The sequence below is a fragment of the Corvus kubaryi genome, unplaced genomic scaffold, assembly GCF_017639235.1.
Source record: "Corvus kubaryi isolate FWS band 111438036 unplaced genomic scaffold, C.kubaryi_AGA036_p1.0 37334, whole genome shotgun sequence".
NCBI classification, from domain to species: Eukaryota; Metazoa; Chordata; class Aves; order Passeriformes; family Corvidae; genus Corvus; species Corvus kubaryi.
The window spans coordinates 6,928,327-6,946,030 of record NW_024581108.1 but is presented as its reverse complement, the minus strand read 5'-3'; the positions used below and the strand labels follow the sequence as shown (position 1 = coordinate 6,946,030).

Genomic DNA, 17,704 nt, shown 5'->3' with positions numbered 1-17,704 from the left:
TCCTGCATACCTTAGTTTAGTGAATCTGTGGTCATAGCTACTGCATCAATATAGTACCTGTTTTCTAGGGCCAGGTAAAAGCCATCCTATACAAAGTAGTCATTTTTGTATAATTTCTACAACTTGGTGCTGGGTAACTGTCTTTCCTCAGTTTCCCATTAAGTCAATGTAGAAACCTTCATATCTATGCATAACCTAAATGGTCTCTTTTCTGTGGGAAAAATAACCTTATTATTCTATAATTTTAGGATTAGTTTGTAGTTAATTTATTTTTTTGCATGTTGATGTCCATGTATATGATAATCTGTTGGAGAATTAATGAGGAAAGCTCATCTTAGAAAACAGGCTTTGCTTTTAGTTCTGGCAATAAAGTGGTCTCTGCTCTTGGTGGGGAGGTGAGTTTCAGGACTTGGCTTTATGATCTATGGAAGGTAGTTTGCATACTTGAGTCCTTTTGAGTGTGAGCTGGTGGGATGCAGTTGTGACACTGTCATGGTGCAGGAGTTAGCCTCCTGGGAATTAGTGGTGTGGGGAGCGTGTCAGCACAGCAGGTTGTGATGCAACTCTGTCCCAAAGATCTGCAGTTGCAGCCCTCATTTGCCTTTTATAGAAAATATGCCTAAATGCTCAGTATTGCCTTCTGAATGTCAAGGATATGAGATTCACAGCAGGGAATGCTTGGGTGATTTATAGGAAGAGGTGCTTATCCAAATAGTTTCCACAAAATATTTTCACTGGCGCAAACATCAGTATGTATCAAGACTGTTCCCTGGCAATTCTTGAACTGGAACAGGATACAATTTACTAGATGAGTAATTTGCTGTGAATGGTTTGTTCATCTCTACTCCAGCATTTTCTAAGCAATTGATTATGACAAATTACCAGGTAACAGGTTTATTCAGGCTGTGCTTTGAAACAAATAGCCTTTGCTGTGGATCCAGCCTGCTGAGCTAAGTGACAGCTAGTCACTGAGCCCCTGAGCTTGTCTGGAAAGGAATATTCTTAGACATATGCAATCTGTGATTAAAACCTTGTATCAATCCATCTCACTCAGCTATTTTCTCTTCATTTTTCAAATTTAATACCATCTTTTGCTAGCAGTGACTACAGTGCTGAGTCACAGAGTGACCCTTCCAGTGGTCTGCCGGGCACGCTGCGACAGACGGGGCAGGCTGAACAGCCTTTGTGTGTAACAATAGACTTGGTAGTTACTCACTGGCACAAATTGCCAGAAGGGACTACAGAGGATTATTACTGTGTAGGAAGCTTTCTCTGGGGAGCTTTGTTCTGCCCATTTTGTCCTGGGGAGTAGTTGGTCCATTCCAAGGAGAGTACTATGGGCTTTGTGGTGTGCATTGTTCACATTCCTTAGGGTCCCTCAGGACAGGCATGCCTGGAGGATTGGCAGACTTGTGTTCCTGGGCTAGATTTGGGGTTGTCTGTGTCTCTTTCTGCTGCCAGCATAGCTTGGTGAAATTCATGTATTCTGCTTTGGGTGGAGGAGTGACATGATCCTTTTACATGTTTATCCCTTGAAACAGGAGGTCATTAAGATATTGAAACAGACTCTACAATTAATTTCCCCATGTTTAAGGAGATGTTTTTTCCTCCCACATACTATTGGTACCTTATTATCATAATAAACAGCATATGCTTCACCTATAAGAATAAAGCTTGTATGTTGCTGCTACATTATGAAGATTTTCTGCTTGTGCTGCTTAATTAGGAAGGCAAAGCTTGTAACAGAAATCGGGTTATATTGAGGCATGGTAATTTCAGCCTTCTGGGTATATTACTTTGGAATTCCCAATTTTGAAAAGACAGGTGATCAACACATTTGCAGAAAAACGAGTTCTCCTTAGCGGGAAGTTGTGTTACTTGATAATGTCTTGCCACATTTTGTACTGATTGTATGGAAGCTGTTATTTCAAGTCTAAATACTGGAATCCAACATGTTGTTACTAATTTAGAAGGGCAGGATTTATCTCAGTATGACAAACCACCTTACGAAGGTGCTTTTCCTACCCCTCTTATCCATCCATCTCTAGCACCCTGTAGTAGTGTTGGTTTCTTTCTTTCCTTTGACTAATAGGAGTGTGTTACCCTGTCAGTGCTATTGAAATCAGGTGAGATTAATTTTACTGTAAGAAGTGGTATCAACCTGTACTAATACATGTAGGCTAATTACACAGTATGAAATTCTTATAAAGAAATATGGTAGTAATCATTGTTTTCACATAAAGTGATCATGACTATTCTTCTAGTTTATGATGATACAGTAGAAAGATGTTTAATTTCTCAATCTAATGACTAATGTTTTTATAAATGCTGTATTGGTTGATAAAACTTCTATTTTGTTGAAGTTACTCTGTACAGGGGAAAGGCTGGGTTTTTTTAATGGCTTTTGACAAAAATCGGAACATAATCCATTTTCATAAAACATCCCTGTATGACATAAAATACCTTTTTAATGAGTAGTCATATACATTTTCACATGTCACAGAGGAGGTTTCATTGTCAATACAGGAAAGCTGGTTACAGGAGGGAAGTGATTTGTCTGTTTAGCTGAACTGAGTCTCTCCAAATTCAGTGTAACTGACTGTATGGGGTAATAGCTACCATTTCATCTAGACAGGAGAGGGAAGCAAGAAAGTAGTTTTTCTCTGGTCATGTCATAATGTGTTTTTGGTTTTTTTGTCCTTTATCAGTTCTTGAAACCTTATTAGCATTTTTTGTTTTGCAACTGGTTTGAAAAACAAGGCAATTTGTTCAGCTTCACACAGGCTTATATTATATAGCATACTTGTAAACATATATAGACACATTTATAATAAGGAAAACATTAATGAGCCTTAAGGTGGTCTCAGACGGTCCATTAGGAGAACCAGAAAATAAAATATCTGGCTTTTCAGTTTTAAAGGATATAAAGAATAGGAGCTCAGATAGTGTAAGAAACACAGCTTTCACAGAATTTTTCAGATACCTGTCCTTTTGCATTATGTTAGAGCCCAGGTGATAAAAAAGTCTGATTACTAGTGCTTAATGTTACTTTCTTTCCATTTATGCCAAGAGATAAATAGCACCTCATTCTTTTTTTCTCAGTAAAATATGCACACCTCTCCCTGCCCCCCAGTTTCTAATGAGATACTACAGCAACCCACACAGCTTTCAGAAATACTTGTTTCTTGAAGGCATCAGTTTGGGTGCAGCAATTCTGCTGCCAGAAAATCCCAAACCTCTTTGCAAGAGGTTGGCCTCAATGTTGTTTCCTAACAAGAATTATGGTGGCTACCAGGGGCCACACTGATCATCTGGGCTTTGTACCTTCCCTGTTGTATTTTCTGTGATTACTGTCATCCCAGAGAAGAGTTTTGTCAACAGACAGATGTTCTCCTGTTACAAGTAAGAAGACAGACAGATAAAGGAGAGCAGCGTGGCTTGTACCATTGCTCCTCAGTGCCCCAGAGCAGCTCAAACATGGGACTCTCGGCTGCACTCCCACGCTCGCTTGTAAAGCCCAGAGCAGGGATAGGCACAAACAGGGGCAGTCAAATGGTGGGAGGGAGGAAAGTAGGCAAAAAAGAGATTGAGACAGAGTGAAGCCTGCAACAGGCTGGACAGGGCAGACAATTGTAAAGCTGGAACTGGTGTGAAGCTTCAAAGTTGAAAATGTGCCAGTAAGCACCACTGGAGAAGGAGGGGATCTAGGAAGCAAAGCTGAGAATAGAAATTATGCATCTGAGAAGCTACTGGTCTTTCTCAGAAATAACAACCTTTTATCAGATTTTTACCACTTTCAATTGACTCATAGCCAGAACTGCAATTCAGCTTCAATATATTTTATAAAAAATAGTACTTAGTTTACTTTCACGTAAGTGAAGAGATACAATTGCACAATGGTGGTTACAATGGTAGAAATACATACTGTTGATAAAATGTTTGCAAGAGATTTAAAAACATACTGTACAGCACCACATCTGAAATTGGATGATGGCAAAATGAATCATACTCCTTGTCTAAGTAAATTAAATTCCTAAATCTTTCTTTTGGAATAAATAAAAAAATACAATGTGCAATATGTGTCTGACACTACCGAAATGTTTCCTGAAGTTAAGCAATATATTAAAAAAAAAAAAATGAGGTAAAAAAAGACATTCATGCATTTAAGCCACCATTAGTCTCTGACTCTAAAATAAGGCAGATCATAATCTTTTAAAACTGTCTTTAGCCATTTAAATCCTCTTTAGTGCTTTTCAAGACAAGGTCTTGACAGACCTTGCAGAATCATGAGTTAAGATGCTTTTTATTTCTGACAGGTCATTTTTGACAGGTTCAAGCCATATTAAAATGCATTACATAGTAGAAAATGTTGCTTTTGTTTAATGAAGAAAGAAATGTAGATTAAAAGGAACTGAGAGAGATGGATGCTTTTAGAGTTAATCACAAATGAGACTGCTTTGAGGGAGGGAGGTAAGGGAAAGAATTATGTGTCATCCTCAGTTTTAATGACGTGGAAAAGGGTGACGTTAAACAGGACTTGATGTCCATTATTCCAGGCATAGAGAGCTCTATCTCTTGCATTGTAGTCAAGCATGGATATATGAAAATACTGATTATGGAAAGGAATGTCTGTGTACTCATAAGTGGAGGTTTTTGTGGAATAGGAATAGTAGACCTTGGCTCCTGTTAAGTGCGAGTTAGTAACATACAAGGTGCCACAGATCATGAAGGATTCTCCAGCACTTCTCTTTGGGTAGCCTGTGCTCCAGCTCTTCAGCACCTCCAGTGTATCCTGGTTTAGCTGGCTGATGACAATGTTGCCTGCATTCTGGTTGGTGGCATACACAGCCCACAGCCCAATTTCATCTGCCATCAGGTCGATATCAGAGAAGCCACCCCAGGTGTAAGGGTAGACATTGTGAAAGCCAGCGTACTCCAGGCTACGCTGTGCCAGCACCCGCCCTGTGTCAAAGCTGTACTTGATGATGATGTTGCTCTGATACTTGTTGAAATAGAGGGAGCCATTGTAGACAACGTGGTTGGTTCCTGCCCATTTGAATGGAAGGTTGTATGTCCTTGATTCAGCCCCACTGACGAAGTCGGCGATTGATTTGTATTCGCGGACAATTTTATTGTTAGTGTAGCTATCCATGTACCAGACCTGGAAAGAAAACAAAGACTGGGAGTAAACATCTTGAACACAGTGTGTGGTATGTGATCATGATATGGCATGATGGAGACATTGCAGAAAAAGAAGGAAAACAAGTTTTAGATGTGCAGCAGGCTGTCAAAGTACAATATTGCCCACATTCCTGTTACAAAAGCAGGAGGAACTCTTTAATTTGTGAATCAAAACTTACCTTGACAGGTGAACTCTCAATACAACTGTTACTAACTACAGTGTCTGCATTTTCAGAGAAATTTAATTCTGGATTATTCAGTGTTTGGGCCTCTGCTATATGGTGCTTGCTTAAAGATATTTCTAGAGACTAATATTCCAAGAGAGACATGGGAAACGTCACGTGAGATAAACTTGAATTTATACTTAGGAATAAATGTGGTTAAACTTTTTTCAGCTGAATCTCTATTCAAAGAAACATAGTCTTTTCTTAGTAAAGGAAACAAAAACAATAGCAAAGAAACTAGTAGAGTTTCAAAGCCATTTTTTCCCCTTAAAGGAGAATTATTACTTCTTTTTAATGTTCTGTATGGAACTTCCATTCCTCCATTTTTCTCCTTCATGCATTTTTCCTTTTCTTCTTTTAGTTTCTAAGAGTTTGCTGCTCTCCTAAAGGTAATTGAGATTTCTGGACTAAGTAGCAAACCTGCATGGACACAGTGGGCAGAGGAGAGCTGCACATAAATCTTTATTTGTTGTCATTTTTATGTTGTCTTTTCCGTTGCCTTTGGTTTTTTTCTGTATTCAAAAAATTAATGTTGCGGGTCTCATACAAATGACACCTAGTGTTTTGACTTCCAAAGGCCTTTGATGGAGAGAGCACCTTCTCAAAACTGTTGCCAATTTGAGATACTATTGCAGATCAAACAACAAAACAATACCATAACTTGGACATGATGGAGCAAATGGTCTGACTAGAGCCTATATGGGACCTAATTCTGCCAATTTTAACTGTGCTGCATTATGGGTCCTGCTCTTGGGTAAAAGTGTTGATGTTTGTTTTAGATTACTCTGGTTCTTAAAAGACCCAAGCACACTTAAATATGTTACAAAATAAAAAAACTGTGTTGTCAGTTCAGATGTTTGTCAAGCCTGAAAAATTTGAAGGAAACAGCACAAAAGCGCTCAGTTAACTTTTGTCTTTGGATGTTTTTTCAAAAATACTGTTGCTTTTTCTCTGAAGATGTTTGAGTGTGAAAATGACTGAAGTAGAAGAAACATGCTTGCGAGTATCTTTTAAAGGGAAAGTATCTTTTAAAGGATTAAAAGAAGCCAAGTAAGACTCCAGGACACGAAGATAATGCCTTAACATACTCGGTTATTTTTCTCTGATGCCAATGGATCTGTCATCCAGGCTCCAAATCGGGTTCCAGATATCTTCACTGTAATGGGGCCTGTGATTTTCATCAATTTGCCACATGCTGAAATTAAAAAAAACAAATGCATTAATGCAAATAATTGCACAACTCTCCTTGACATCAGAGCACAAGAACAAATGCTCCAAACTTCATAGTAGCTCCAGGGGATTCAGGCTTATGTTGAAGATTGATTGTCACCTTCACTGAAGGAACCTCTTCTTATTGAAGAATAATATAAATATGTAAAAGTATACCCATAAAATTTTATTGATATATATTTTTGTATTTATATCTTTTGAAGCACAGTTATGGTTTTTGGGCATAAACTAAAATATAACCTAGTAAAATATTTTCTGAGTTGAAGAACATTTAATAATAAATGAAATGAAGACATAATCTTCCCCCCAATTCTGCCTTCAGGAAGTTCAGCACAAGGCTAGGATTGATGGATGTTTCAGTTTTCCATTTGCCAAGGTAACAAGGTGGTTAAGGGCAGACACAAAAAAAAGAGCATGTACACACAGCGTGTCTGTACTCAAAGCTTGTGCCTGACTGCCCCATGCTCACACACACATGGCTCTTTCTGTACTGGAGGCTGGCTAAAGAAAGTGAGTATGAGAATTATTTAGTAAAATTGGCTGTATTGGTTGGCTTCTAATCCATTAGGCTGTCTGGGAGGAAATAATGAAAGTCGATGCCATCTTGGATGTTGACCTTCCAAACAATTCAAAAATCTATATTTTAGGGGATATTAATAAGATATCTGTTAGTAACAAGCTCCTGGTGGAACCAAGATTTAATACCACACAGTGATGTGCATGTAATCAGGTCAAATAGCATGTTTTTAAAGAAAATAATGTAAAAAGAAGTGAAACATTTAATTAACTTTTTTAAAATTTAAACATAACCACTTTTCTGAGCTACATGGTTGTGCTATAGTGATAAACCATGTCTATCTAGGAAATGTGGAAAACAAACTCTCTGGTGTTGAGAGTGAATTGATTCACTTCAAAAGAGAGGGTCACATGAAGCCTGAATTCTATACTCTGTAACTGGAAAGGAATGTATTATGCCAGCCTATTTCAGTCACTTAGGATTGGGTTAATGCTGTGGTGAAAACTCAGAAGCTGCTTGGGTAGTTTTCATTCACAGGCGGGGAAATTGTATGGATTGAAAATGAAAATAACTGAATGCACGCTGAGATCTCAATGAGCAGGGTAGGCTGTGTCTATTTTCTGGGTCAATTAAGAGACGTTATTATTTACATATCTCAATCTATGTATGGTACAATATTTTGAAGATATTTTTGGAATTTCCCATTTTAAAGAATCTTATAGGTTTTTATACTTGGTTATCATTGTACATAATTTTTTATTCTCGATTTGTTTTTTTGTAGATGGGCTGCTATCGTGTGCTGAATTCTCTTTTTCTACAGCATGAACTGCTATTAGCTTGAAAGGTAGAGGTCTATAACCTATCAAGATGAAGGCTTTTATTTTTACATGATATATTAGTAAATAGTCTCAGAAATGGGCATGAGATAACCCTTCTGAAGGTCTGAATTTAAATTTGGAATACTTAATTTGGAATAAGTTACCAGAAAACTAATAAGCAGAAAGAAATCAGAATAAAATCCCTCCTGAACTTGTAGTTTCTAAGATAATTAAAACACAGTGAATGCATGAGTTATAAGGTATACTAATACTAATTGGTGCCTATAGAACACAGTATTGCAATTAGTGGGAAAGCACAAAAAGAATTTGGAATCTGAAGCACTGTTTCTTCTATGAAGAAAAAAAGTCGAGGAAGCTAAATGTGGACTCAAAATGAGTTGTGAGATTTTGCTTCTGAATGGATAAAACCTATGGAAGAGCCCCTGGCAGGGATTTGAGTGATCCCAGAGCCACCTTTTGTGTCAGGGGGCCCAGGCAGGGCAGGTGTGTGAGCACTCCAGGTGGGCTCAGCAGTGCCAGGGCATGGTGGGAGCAGCACCGGCACACAGCAAGCTTGAGGCCCTGGAGCTGCAGCAGGAGAGGGGTAAGAGCAGGTGGTGGTCAGAGTCCCTGTGGGGGTGTGCACTCAGCTCTGCAGCTCTTTGGGTGCTGCTCCATGTGTGAGGGGCTTTTTGAGGCTAGAGAACAATGTTCAGAGATTTGTATGCTTAAGTGTCAGTACTGTGGTTCCTCTGTTATACTACTTGTATTTATCCTGAATGTATAGCTCACTGATTACAGTTAGTTACATGTTGTTAATAATTAATTAACCTCTTCAGCCTTCATTTAGTTTAAACTATATGAACTGAGTTGTGTACCCCTGTCATGGGAGTCAGATGCTTTCAGAGAATGATCTTTCAAAACGTACTGAGATGCTGTTCAATGTGAAAAGAGATGACATTGTACTTCAGCCGCTAAATGATCAGCAGATTGAGTCAGGGTATACTTCTGATCAAATTTTTATTCCCAGGCAGCATGTAGTGATCAAGAAAGACTCTTAGGAGAGCTGCTGTATAGCTGAGGGGTAGCTGACTGAAAAAGTGACAAAGCTTCTCTTTTTGGAATACCAAAACAGAGCACTTTGTAAGAGGCATGAGGATTTTTTTCCCTCCTGCCCTGTAGTAGGTGCCATTTTTCTTTTCCTTCCTCATTAAACAGAAACCCATAGATCTGCTTATTTTATGATGTAACTTGATGGAACTGGTATTTAAAACTAAGGAATACTACAAGTATTTTTTCCACATATGATAATTCATTCCCATTGTAGTGATAATTCATATCCCATCAGCAGGCTTCTTCTGTAAATCCCAGCAGTACCTGAGGTCTGCTGACCTACTCGCTGACAGCATGGACAGTAAAAAGGAAGCAGCAGAGCTGTCAGAGCCCACCTCTGTCTTGTCATCCCAGCCTCCCCATAGCTGAGAGATCCTCGTGACTGGGTCTCTGTTTAATGAGGAAGAAAAAGAACTCAAACAAACCAGAAAGTCCTCTCAGTTCAGAAAGTATTGCTCGAAAGAACAAGGACAAGGCCCCAGAGCAAGCCTTGGCTGAACGGTCAAGTTGAATCAGCTGATGATGTTTTAAACTGCTTAAGGCTGCACAAGTAACTTTTGCAGAAGTCACGTTTAACAGCTCACTGACACAAGGTGAGTCTCCTCTTGCTTTTACGCACTTCCAAATTTGTGTTCAGTCCAAGAAATTTTCCTGGTAACAGCTTCTTCTTGTCTACAAAGAGCATTCATCTAATCCCTGCCTGTATTCTCAGCTGTGGAATGAACCTTTTAATTGTTTGGGTGGCAGTATTAAAGTTGATCTTGCATGCTGAGGTTTTTTTGCTAGGGAATGGTGATACTAACATACTGCAGGCAGGATCTTAAAATTCTTCTGGCATGAAAAGTCAGGGATTTTGAAATTAATGAAAATTCCAATTAGTTTCCAGTTGAGACATTTCTTTAGCTCATTTTGTATGTAGATAAATAGAACAGAGACAAATGTCATGTGAAAGGGGAATCACTTCTGGACTGTGAATTTTCCATAGCAGTGAGGGGGCTGACAGTTAAAACTAGCCCATGCAAATTTTTTTTCGAAGTAGCGAAAATCTTCTTCCCTGCCCACACTTTTTTTTTTCTTTTCTTTTCTCCTTTCTTTCCACTGGCAGAAGAGAACATATGAAAAGTCTTTGTTTATAGCAATATAGCAATTTGATTCCCTGATAGAAGGACCAGATGCTAGTAAAAAGTTAGGTCAAATATATCTCCATACTAAGAAATGTCAGGAAGTTCAGGTAAGAACTAAGAAAAATGTGATATTTCTAGGCTTTTTTTCTCTTCCCAAAGAGGTTCAGATAGGGTTACACAGAAAAGCAGTGGGATTTTTAGAAGCCCTCAGTCTCTTTCCCTTGGCTTTGGAAGAAGTAGCTGCCTACATTAGAAAATCCCAATCATTATTGATTGTAATAGTTGGAAAATCTCAATCATGGAGTCTTTTTACATCCTAAACTGAGCTGTACAAGAAGCATCATACCATGCACAATCCGGGTGTTTCTGGCTTGGTTCATCTCCTTTAACAATTCTGTACAGTGGACTCCTGTAAGTCTATTCATGATTTCCAGTATTTATTTATGTTAAGGAAAAAGTTGAGCATGAAGTGACCATTAAAACAGAAAATAGATGTACTTTTGTACAGCCTGTGGGCTGTGAAAGTATATGGGGCAGAATGCATCTGGAGAGCTCCAAAGTGAGCAAATACCAGGAGGAGGCTGTGATAGCCCAACTGCACAGGAGCTGTTTTGGAGATAGCTAGAAATGGGTAGATAGCCCCAGTCTCTGTGATAGGAATGAATATTGGTAGCTGCTATATAGAGCAAGTGAGTGTATAATTTGTAGAAGGACTGGTGAAGGAAATAAAATCCCAACATTCTCTTGAAGTGTTCATAAGCATCATTATTGCAGGTTTTTTTGTGGGTAATAAATAGGGGAAAATGAAGTGAGGTTTTTTTGGCACTTGCACAAATGACTTCCAAGTGTTCTACTGCTTGCACTTTTCTGCTTATGGTCAAATTTGTCATAACATACCAGCATGAGGGAATGAAGAACTAGTTCTAAATAAATATATATCTGTTTTCCTGCATAATATCAATCCAGGAAGCACTTTAGTATAGTTATTACAGTCTGCTGAGAGGAAGCCCCTGGATTTTTCTGCATGGATGCCATGACTCGGTGTGTAATCTTTGGAAAAGTCATTTATACTTCTGGGTTGGTTGTTTCATCATCTACAAAATGGGGATAAGAATCTATTTTTTTATTGCCCAGGTTTATACTAAATGATATTTGTAAAGTTCCTCAAATCCCAAAGGGAAGGATGCTTTGGAAGTACAAGTACCACTGCAATCAGTAGTCTCATGCCTGCACTAATAGCTCCTCTGCCACTGATGTAACAGCACTTCTTTGGATACATAGAATACTCTACTTTTGAACTGCTAACAAAAAAATGTCACTGTAAAATATTGTTTAGAGCCTACATTATAATCAAATGTAGCTAGACATGAATCCAATATATATCTACTCTAATTATATGTCAGGGTATTGGCTTCTATGAATGCTACCCATGTAAGTTTTTTTCCAATTTCATAAACAGGCCATGACAAGAATAGGAGGGTTCCAAGCACCGTGTGCAACCTGCAATTTCTTACAAGTACACATGACTTACAGGATTGTCAGCAAAGGACCCATACATGCATAAGTACATGTGAATTTGGGGTGTGTGTAATCACATGCACTCTATTCCTACGTGTTTACCTGCACGCACCCTTTAAAAGTTATGTCAACTAATTTCTCAGCAGTTTCATCTTCAATTTTCTCTTATTCCAAAGAGAAGTAAAATTCAGTCATCACAACTGTTGTGGTAATCATTAAACCTCAGTTTAATGATTTAACTGCTTAGTGTATGTTAACGAGTGTTGAAAGTGTTGCCAGTGCAGATGGAAGAACCCTTTTAAGTGGCCAGGACAATATAAATAATGCATTATACTGCTGAAAAACACCTGTGAGGGAGAAGAGTGGAGAACAGCTATTGCACACGCTGATTAGAAAATTGTATTGTGAAATGTAGCAAAATCTGCAAAGCTTCAAGCCAGATCCTGTGGCACACTGGGGCCATTGGCTTCTGGCTCTCAGGCTGGCACGGACAGGCACAGCTGGGTCATCTCCAGCGTGGCCAATGTGGCTGCAAAGAAGGCGTTGGCATGAAAGCTGCTTTCCCCTTATGCTTTCTGATCTGAGCACACAGTCCCAGCTTTCAGCAGTTACAGGAAGCCGAACTGAGGCTGTTTGTACTTTAAAGGGTGCACAGGGATAGGCCAGAAAAACAGCCAGTCCGTTAGTAGGGGACCATAAAAGTAATTTAAGCATCTAAGTCCAGGGAATAACGCCAATAAGGATGAATGAATCTGTGTTACATCTTGAGAAGGTCCACTCCCTTTTGATAATGGATATGCTTAATAATTTATTTTATACAAACTTTCCTCCCTACTGCCTAATATATGTAATTTCAATGTCTTTTTCATTAGGTACATCAAGAGATTAGAATTTACTGCAGGAATTCAGGATAGGATATCAATACACCTAATTCTGGTGTATAAAATATATTTCACACTGTCATTGCTTCACTAATCAGTAAAAACTGTAAAAAAAACCACCAAACCTGTAAAAGCATTGGAAAACAATACTTGTTAAACTGATGATTTTTGATATCTAATAACTTACTGGAACACTCGCTATCAGAAAATACTGTTTATTCATAGGAATTTTCTTATTTGCTGCAGTATTGCAACACAGCCATTTTCTCCTGACTGCCTTCTGTCAATGCAGTAATGCGCTATTATGTGTGTGTACTGAGGGGAAAATAGGATCATAAGAAATTTCTGTTTGAAGAAGTCTTTCATGTATTTTAGCACATCCTCACTGTGCTATTTCCAGTATAAAATAAAGAAATGGAAATAAATAATTTAAGAGGTTAACTTAACCTAGATTTTTCTCATTCTATTGCATCACAAAAATAAGGAGGCTCTGCTTATCCAGTTAAAAAGATATTTAATGTCCTGGGCAGCATTTGATAACTGAGACACCAATCACAGGCCTAAACCTTGGAATTTCAAGTTTATTCATGTTCAATGCTAAACTGCAAAGTGTTCATTTTTCATAATGGGGCTGGATTGTTTGCTGTAGTAATCCAGGTTGCAACAGTGATCCATTCAGAAATCTCCGAATGCATGGATAGACTGGGAAAAGGAGAGACTGCACTGTTTGTAAAGCAGGTTACCTATCAATGGAAGTTGTGCCTGACACTTGATATTGATCCTTCAGGCCCTTAGTTTTGGTAGCTGATACTGAGCTAGTGCTGATTTTCAGAGATGCTCAACGTGTGACTTTTTCTAACTAGTGCCAGCATGGGAGCAGCTGAGATGGAGGCAGCCTGAAGTAAACCTGGTGCAGCAATAGCAATGCATCGTTGCTGTGCATCCTGCAGAAATCACACTTTGCTCCCTTAAATTAGATGTGAGGCTTAGATTGTAATGCAAATTGGAGAATGGGATATCTCTCCTAACACTAATACAGGCTAAAGACATTGTAGTCAGTGGCCTCTCAGGTGTTATAGCAAGATGACAGGCTTATGATGTGGACATCTCAAAACTGATTAAAGTCTACTTTTCACTATTTTTCTTTTCACATTGACAGCCCAAAGATGACTCTAGTAGCAGTGTGTGTCTGAGCTTTTTTTGAAAGAATATTTGTAACTCCCCAACTGGTTTAAACCTCAGATTTTGAATTTTCCATCTGTTATATTTTTTCATCTTAATTCCTTCTGTATACAGTAGGGCAGAACATTGTCATGTACTTAGAATGATATGACTGACCTTAGGTTGAGTTACTCTTGTTTTTTATTAGGGTAACACAGATCAGAATATGATGCAGTCTTTCATCAAAGAAACAAACAAACTTTAATCTTTCTAAGGAGAGACAACTAAAAATGCATAGCAAAGGGACAAAATTTGCCATGAACTTGTTAACTTACTGAGCTTTTTCATGCAGTCACGAAGCCTGGTTTCTAAATTGATTACACGCTGGTGTAGTTCCTCATAGTCATAAGCACCAATTTCTTCCTGAATCCCAGTCAGCACAGTAGACAGATTCCTAATTTCCTCCTTGAACTGTGTGATCAACTTGGCATCAGTTTTGTATTGTTCCAGAACTGGGATCAGTGGCAGGAGCTCATCCATCTTTTCTTTCAACTCCTGTTAAAGGCAATCATATGTGCATTAGAGCAGCTTAAAGGAGTTCAATCCCCTAATTCCCTTTAATATTTATGCCTGATTATTAAAACAACTTGAAAATGATTATTTATTTTACAGATCTATTGTTAGGCTACTGTGAAAAGTCTTAGGCACCTCAGACTTAATGGTAGTAAGCAGTAGACTAAATGCATGAGAGAATAGTTATTCTATTGAAAATAAAGAGTTACCTTCAGATGATCTGAACCAAACCCACTGACTTTCCATCTAGAGGATATAAACCACCCCTAAGTGTGTCTTTCATCAGAAGATGAATGCACAGTAGTGTTCAAGATCATACCTGGTTTACAGAGCTGTCATACATAGTTGGTGGGCTGTTAATTTCTATTTCATTCCCTAGAAGTACTAAATTCTTTTTTTCCTCAATGTCTGTTGAACGGTGTTTATTCCTGTTCCAACCACAATGATATTTAACTTTTTCTTCTGAAGTAAAAAATCCATGGTTCTTAATTGTGATTTGTGCTTGTCAACTGGGTACATCACTAAATGCTTTTGAACTTGCTCAGTTGACATCTCTTCTGGAATATCACAAATGTATTTTTTTGCCACGTGCAGTTGTTGTTGCATTGCCAATCCTATTCTTAAACACTGACTGAAGAAAATAAAGCTCCACCTTGAAATCTCAGATTGCCCTTTTCTCAGATTTTTCCTGAGACTCATACTTTGAGAATTTGTCTTAATTTTTAGCATATATTGGTTACCCATCTTTCATTTCTTAATTATTCTTTTAAATGCACTAATAATAGGGGCTTTATTAAATTTAAGCCAATTTGAAGTTGTTTTTTGTTATTGTTTTGTAGAAAACCTCAAAGAATCCTTGCAGTCAAAAGATTTTGCTTTACTGAAACGTAGCCAATATGTCAGTATATATGGATTTGAGAGTACTAGTTCTGTTGATTCTGTTCTCAGGGGGTCTTCCAATTCCATTATGGTAGCAGAGTTACCAAAATGGACACAAAGAAGTGAAGTCCTTTTGTTTACAGTTAAAGCTATTTTTATTTGGCTGTTTTTATTAAAATCTTAACTTAAACCTACTTTATGCCTGTTAAAATGAATAGTAATTTTTTCCTTGATGACAAGGGAAGTAGGCTTTGTGACAGAGAGAGAATAGCTCCAGAAACCATAGTTTTTGTTACTTCATTTTGAAATGGTGAACTTAGGCTTCAGTTCTGTGGGGTGGTGAATGGCCAAAAACCATGGATAAGCTGTAATGGGAAAAAACGCAAAGCTTGTAAAAACTCAGGAAGATAAAAAGTGTTTGAATTAGTGGAGGTAATGTATTGCTGGTAGGATTTATGCCAGATGATGTATCATTTGAGCAAACTTGCTGTAACTTTTTATGGCAATCAGGTACTTCCTGCTTGGCATAAAGCATGGACTAACTGTATGCTCAAGTGTGATCTGGACCAACTCCTTGGTTCTGATCAGCATGAAAACACAGATTTAGAATATCTCGCTTCAGTAAATCATATAAAGTTGATTTTGGTATTTTCATGATTTAAAAAAAAAAAAAAAAATTTTCTTCAGCTGACACTCCAGAGTTTGTTGCTGTGATGAGTGGTAAGAAAACTAATTTGTATTGCAACACAGATAGGTGGTAGATGTGTTCTGGCACTTTAAGCCAGTTGATATGAAGGGTAATGTTATATCCAACATGAATTTTTCTGTCTCAGGAAAGATAAAGCACTGGAATTTTTGGTAGACTATATTTCAGAAGAGCATATTGTATTATGTTGACCTTTTAAATTATTTTATAGTTTGATTGGCTGGAACTCTGTTTTATACTCCTGGCAAACCGTCAGACTGAAAGTAAATGACCGGCCAATAGAAATATTGGGTATTTAAAGGGTTAGAGTACTGGAGTATTGTGCTATCTCTGACATTGTGTGTCAGACATTCACATTTTGATATTTTGCTTCCAAGGAAAACTAAAATGAGAATACCGAATATATAATGGCATTATGCAAATGTGTTGTTATTGTAGCAATATGGGATAAAAGGAAAAAAGGTGGAGATGTTTCTTATTAACCAAAAAACCTGGAAGTATGTGCTCAAACAGCTGTAAACTAAGAACAATGACTTAATTTATAAAGCTTGGTAGTCAGATCATTAGTGTACTTACTTCCTGATATTATTAAGACCCACTGGATATTCAGTGTCACTGATAAAAAAACCCTAGACCTCTTGGCAATGTAATTATTTAGGTATCTAACTCTAGCACCAATTAGAAAATTTTCATTTTATGGGAACTTTCAGAAACACTTCAAAAAATATATACTTGCTTAACATAATGTAATCCTCAGAATGTATTTTCTAGAATCTGTTTTGTGTTCTCAAAGCCTTGAAAGATCAATTTATCAGATTTGATATTTAAAGAACTTAAATATGCTCCTGAAGTATTTTTTTCCTGAAGGATACTTCAGGTAGCTTTTTCAGAATACACAATGATATCTTGTAATATCTGCAACCCTTCTTCTTCACAAAAGGATTGGCTTGTGGTTTTTGTTGTCATTAAAATTCGGTGGAAGTCTTTTTTTAATCACGCAAATGTGACTGGGAGTGATTGCCCTCCTCCCCATCTCAAATTCAAAACAGCAGACCTTCAGACATGAAATTAGATCTTAATTGTACTGGATAAAAATTACAATAAACTGATTTATTTCAGCCTTTCTTCCCTTCAACTGCAGTAAATGTCAGGCAACACTACAAGCACAGAACTCTACTTGTTTGCTATTAATTCCACTGGATCTCCCTCTTTATCATTGGAGCTTGAATGAATATAAATTTCTCAGTATGACATGCACACTGATACAGAAAAAACAGGAATCTGTTTATAAGTGACATTTCTCTAATGACTTAATAATTAATAGTTCCTCCCTATTACAATTAAATTGAACAGAGCAAGAGATTATCATCATAAAGGAATATTTATTATGCTTTTCTTTTTGATGGTGCTTAATGGTACAAGCACTTCAAGCTGAGACCTTAGCAGTCCATGCATTGCTACTTTGTACATTGTTTCCAGCAGGCTTGAGAGTCATTGTTAAAACTGAACCTACTTGAAAATGTTTTGTCATTAATGTCTTCCGATCATCTTCGATTTGCCGAAACTTGGCCTTCAGCCCTTTCATCTGCGTTTCCATTTTTAAAACGTACTGGAAATCCCTCTGAGTCCGTAGGTTTAGAACTTCAATCGACTGGGACATATTCTGAACCTGTTAAAGAAGAACAGTCTCTAAAAGCACTTTTTGTTGCTTTACCTTTTTTCCTGGTTAAATGTCAGGCCTTGAAATGCACTTCTGTGAATTGTTGTGAGTCATTTCTA

At 37.7% G+C, this 17,704-nt stretch overlaps 1 protein-coding gene across 2 annotated transcripts in view; it reads right to left on the bottom strand.

The window, feature by feature from the left end:
- Positions 1–3,818: 3,818 nt before the first annotated feature.
- Positions 3,819–17,704, bottom strand: part of OLFM3 (olfactomedin 3) — a 55,388-nt gene continuing 41,502 nt past the window's right edge. For both annotated transcript variants that reach the window (XM_042030000.1, XM_042029998.1), the window contains exons 3-6: positions 17,439–17,594; positions 14,103–14,322; positions 6,494–6,600; positions 3,819–5,161 (exon numbers count right to left, since the gene is read on the bottom strand). In XM_042030000.1, the coding sequence (XP_041885934.1) occupies positions 4,484–5,161; positions 6,494–6,600; positions 14,103–14,322; positions 17,439–17,594 (1,161 nt within the window). In that variant the 3' untranslated portion in view covers positions 3,819–4,483. The remainder of the gene's footprint in view (positions 5,162–6,493; positions 6,601–14,102; positions 14,323–17,438; positions 17,595–17,704) is intronic.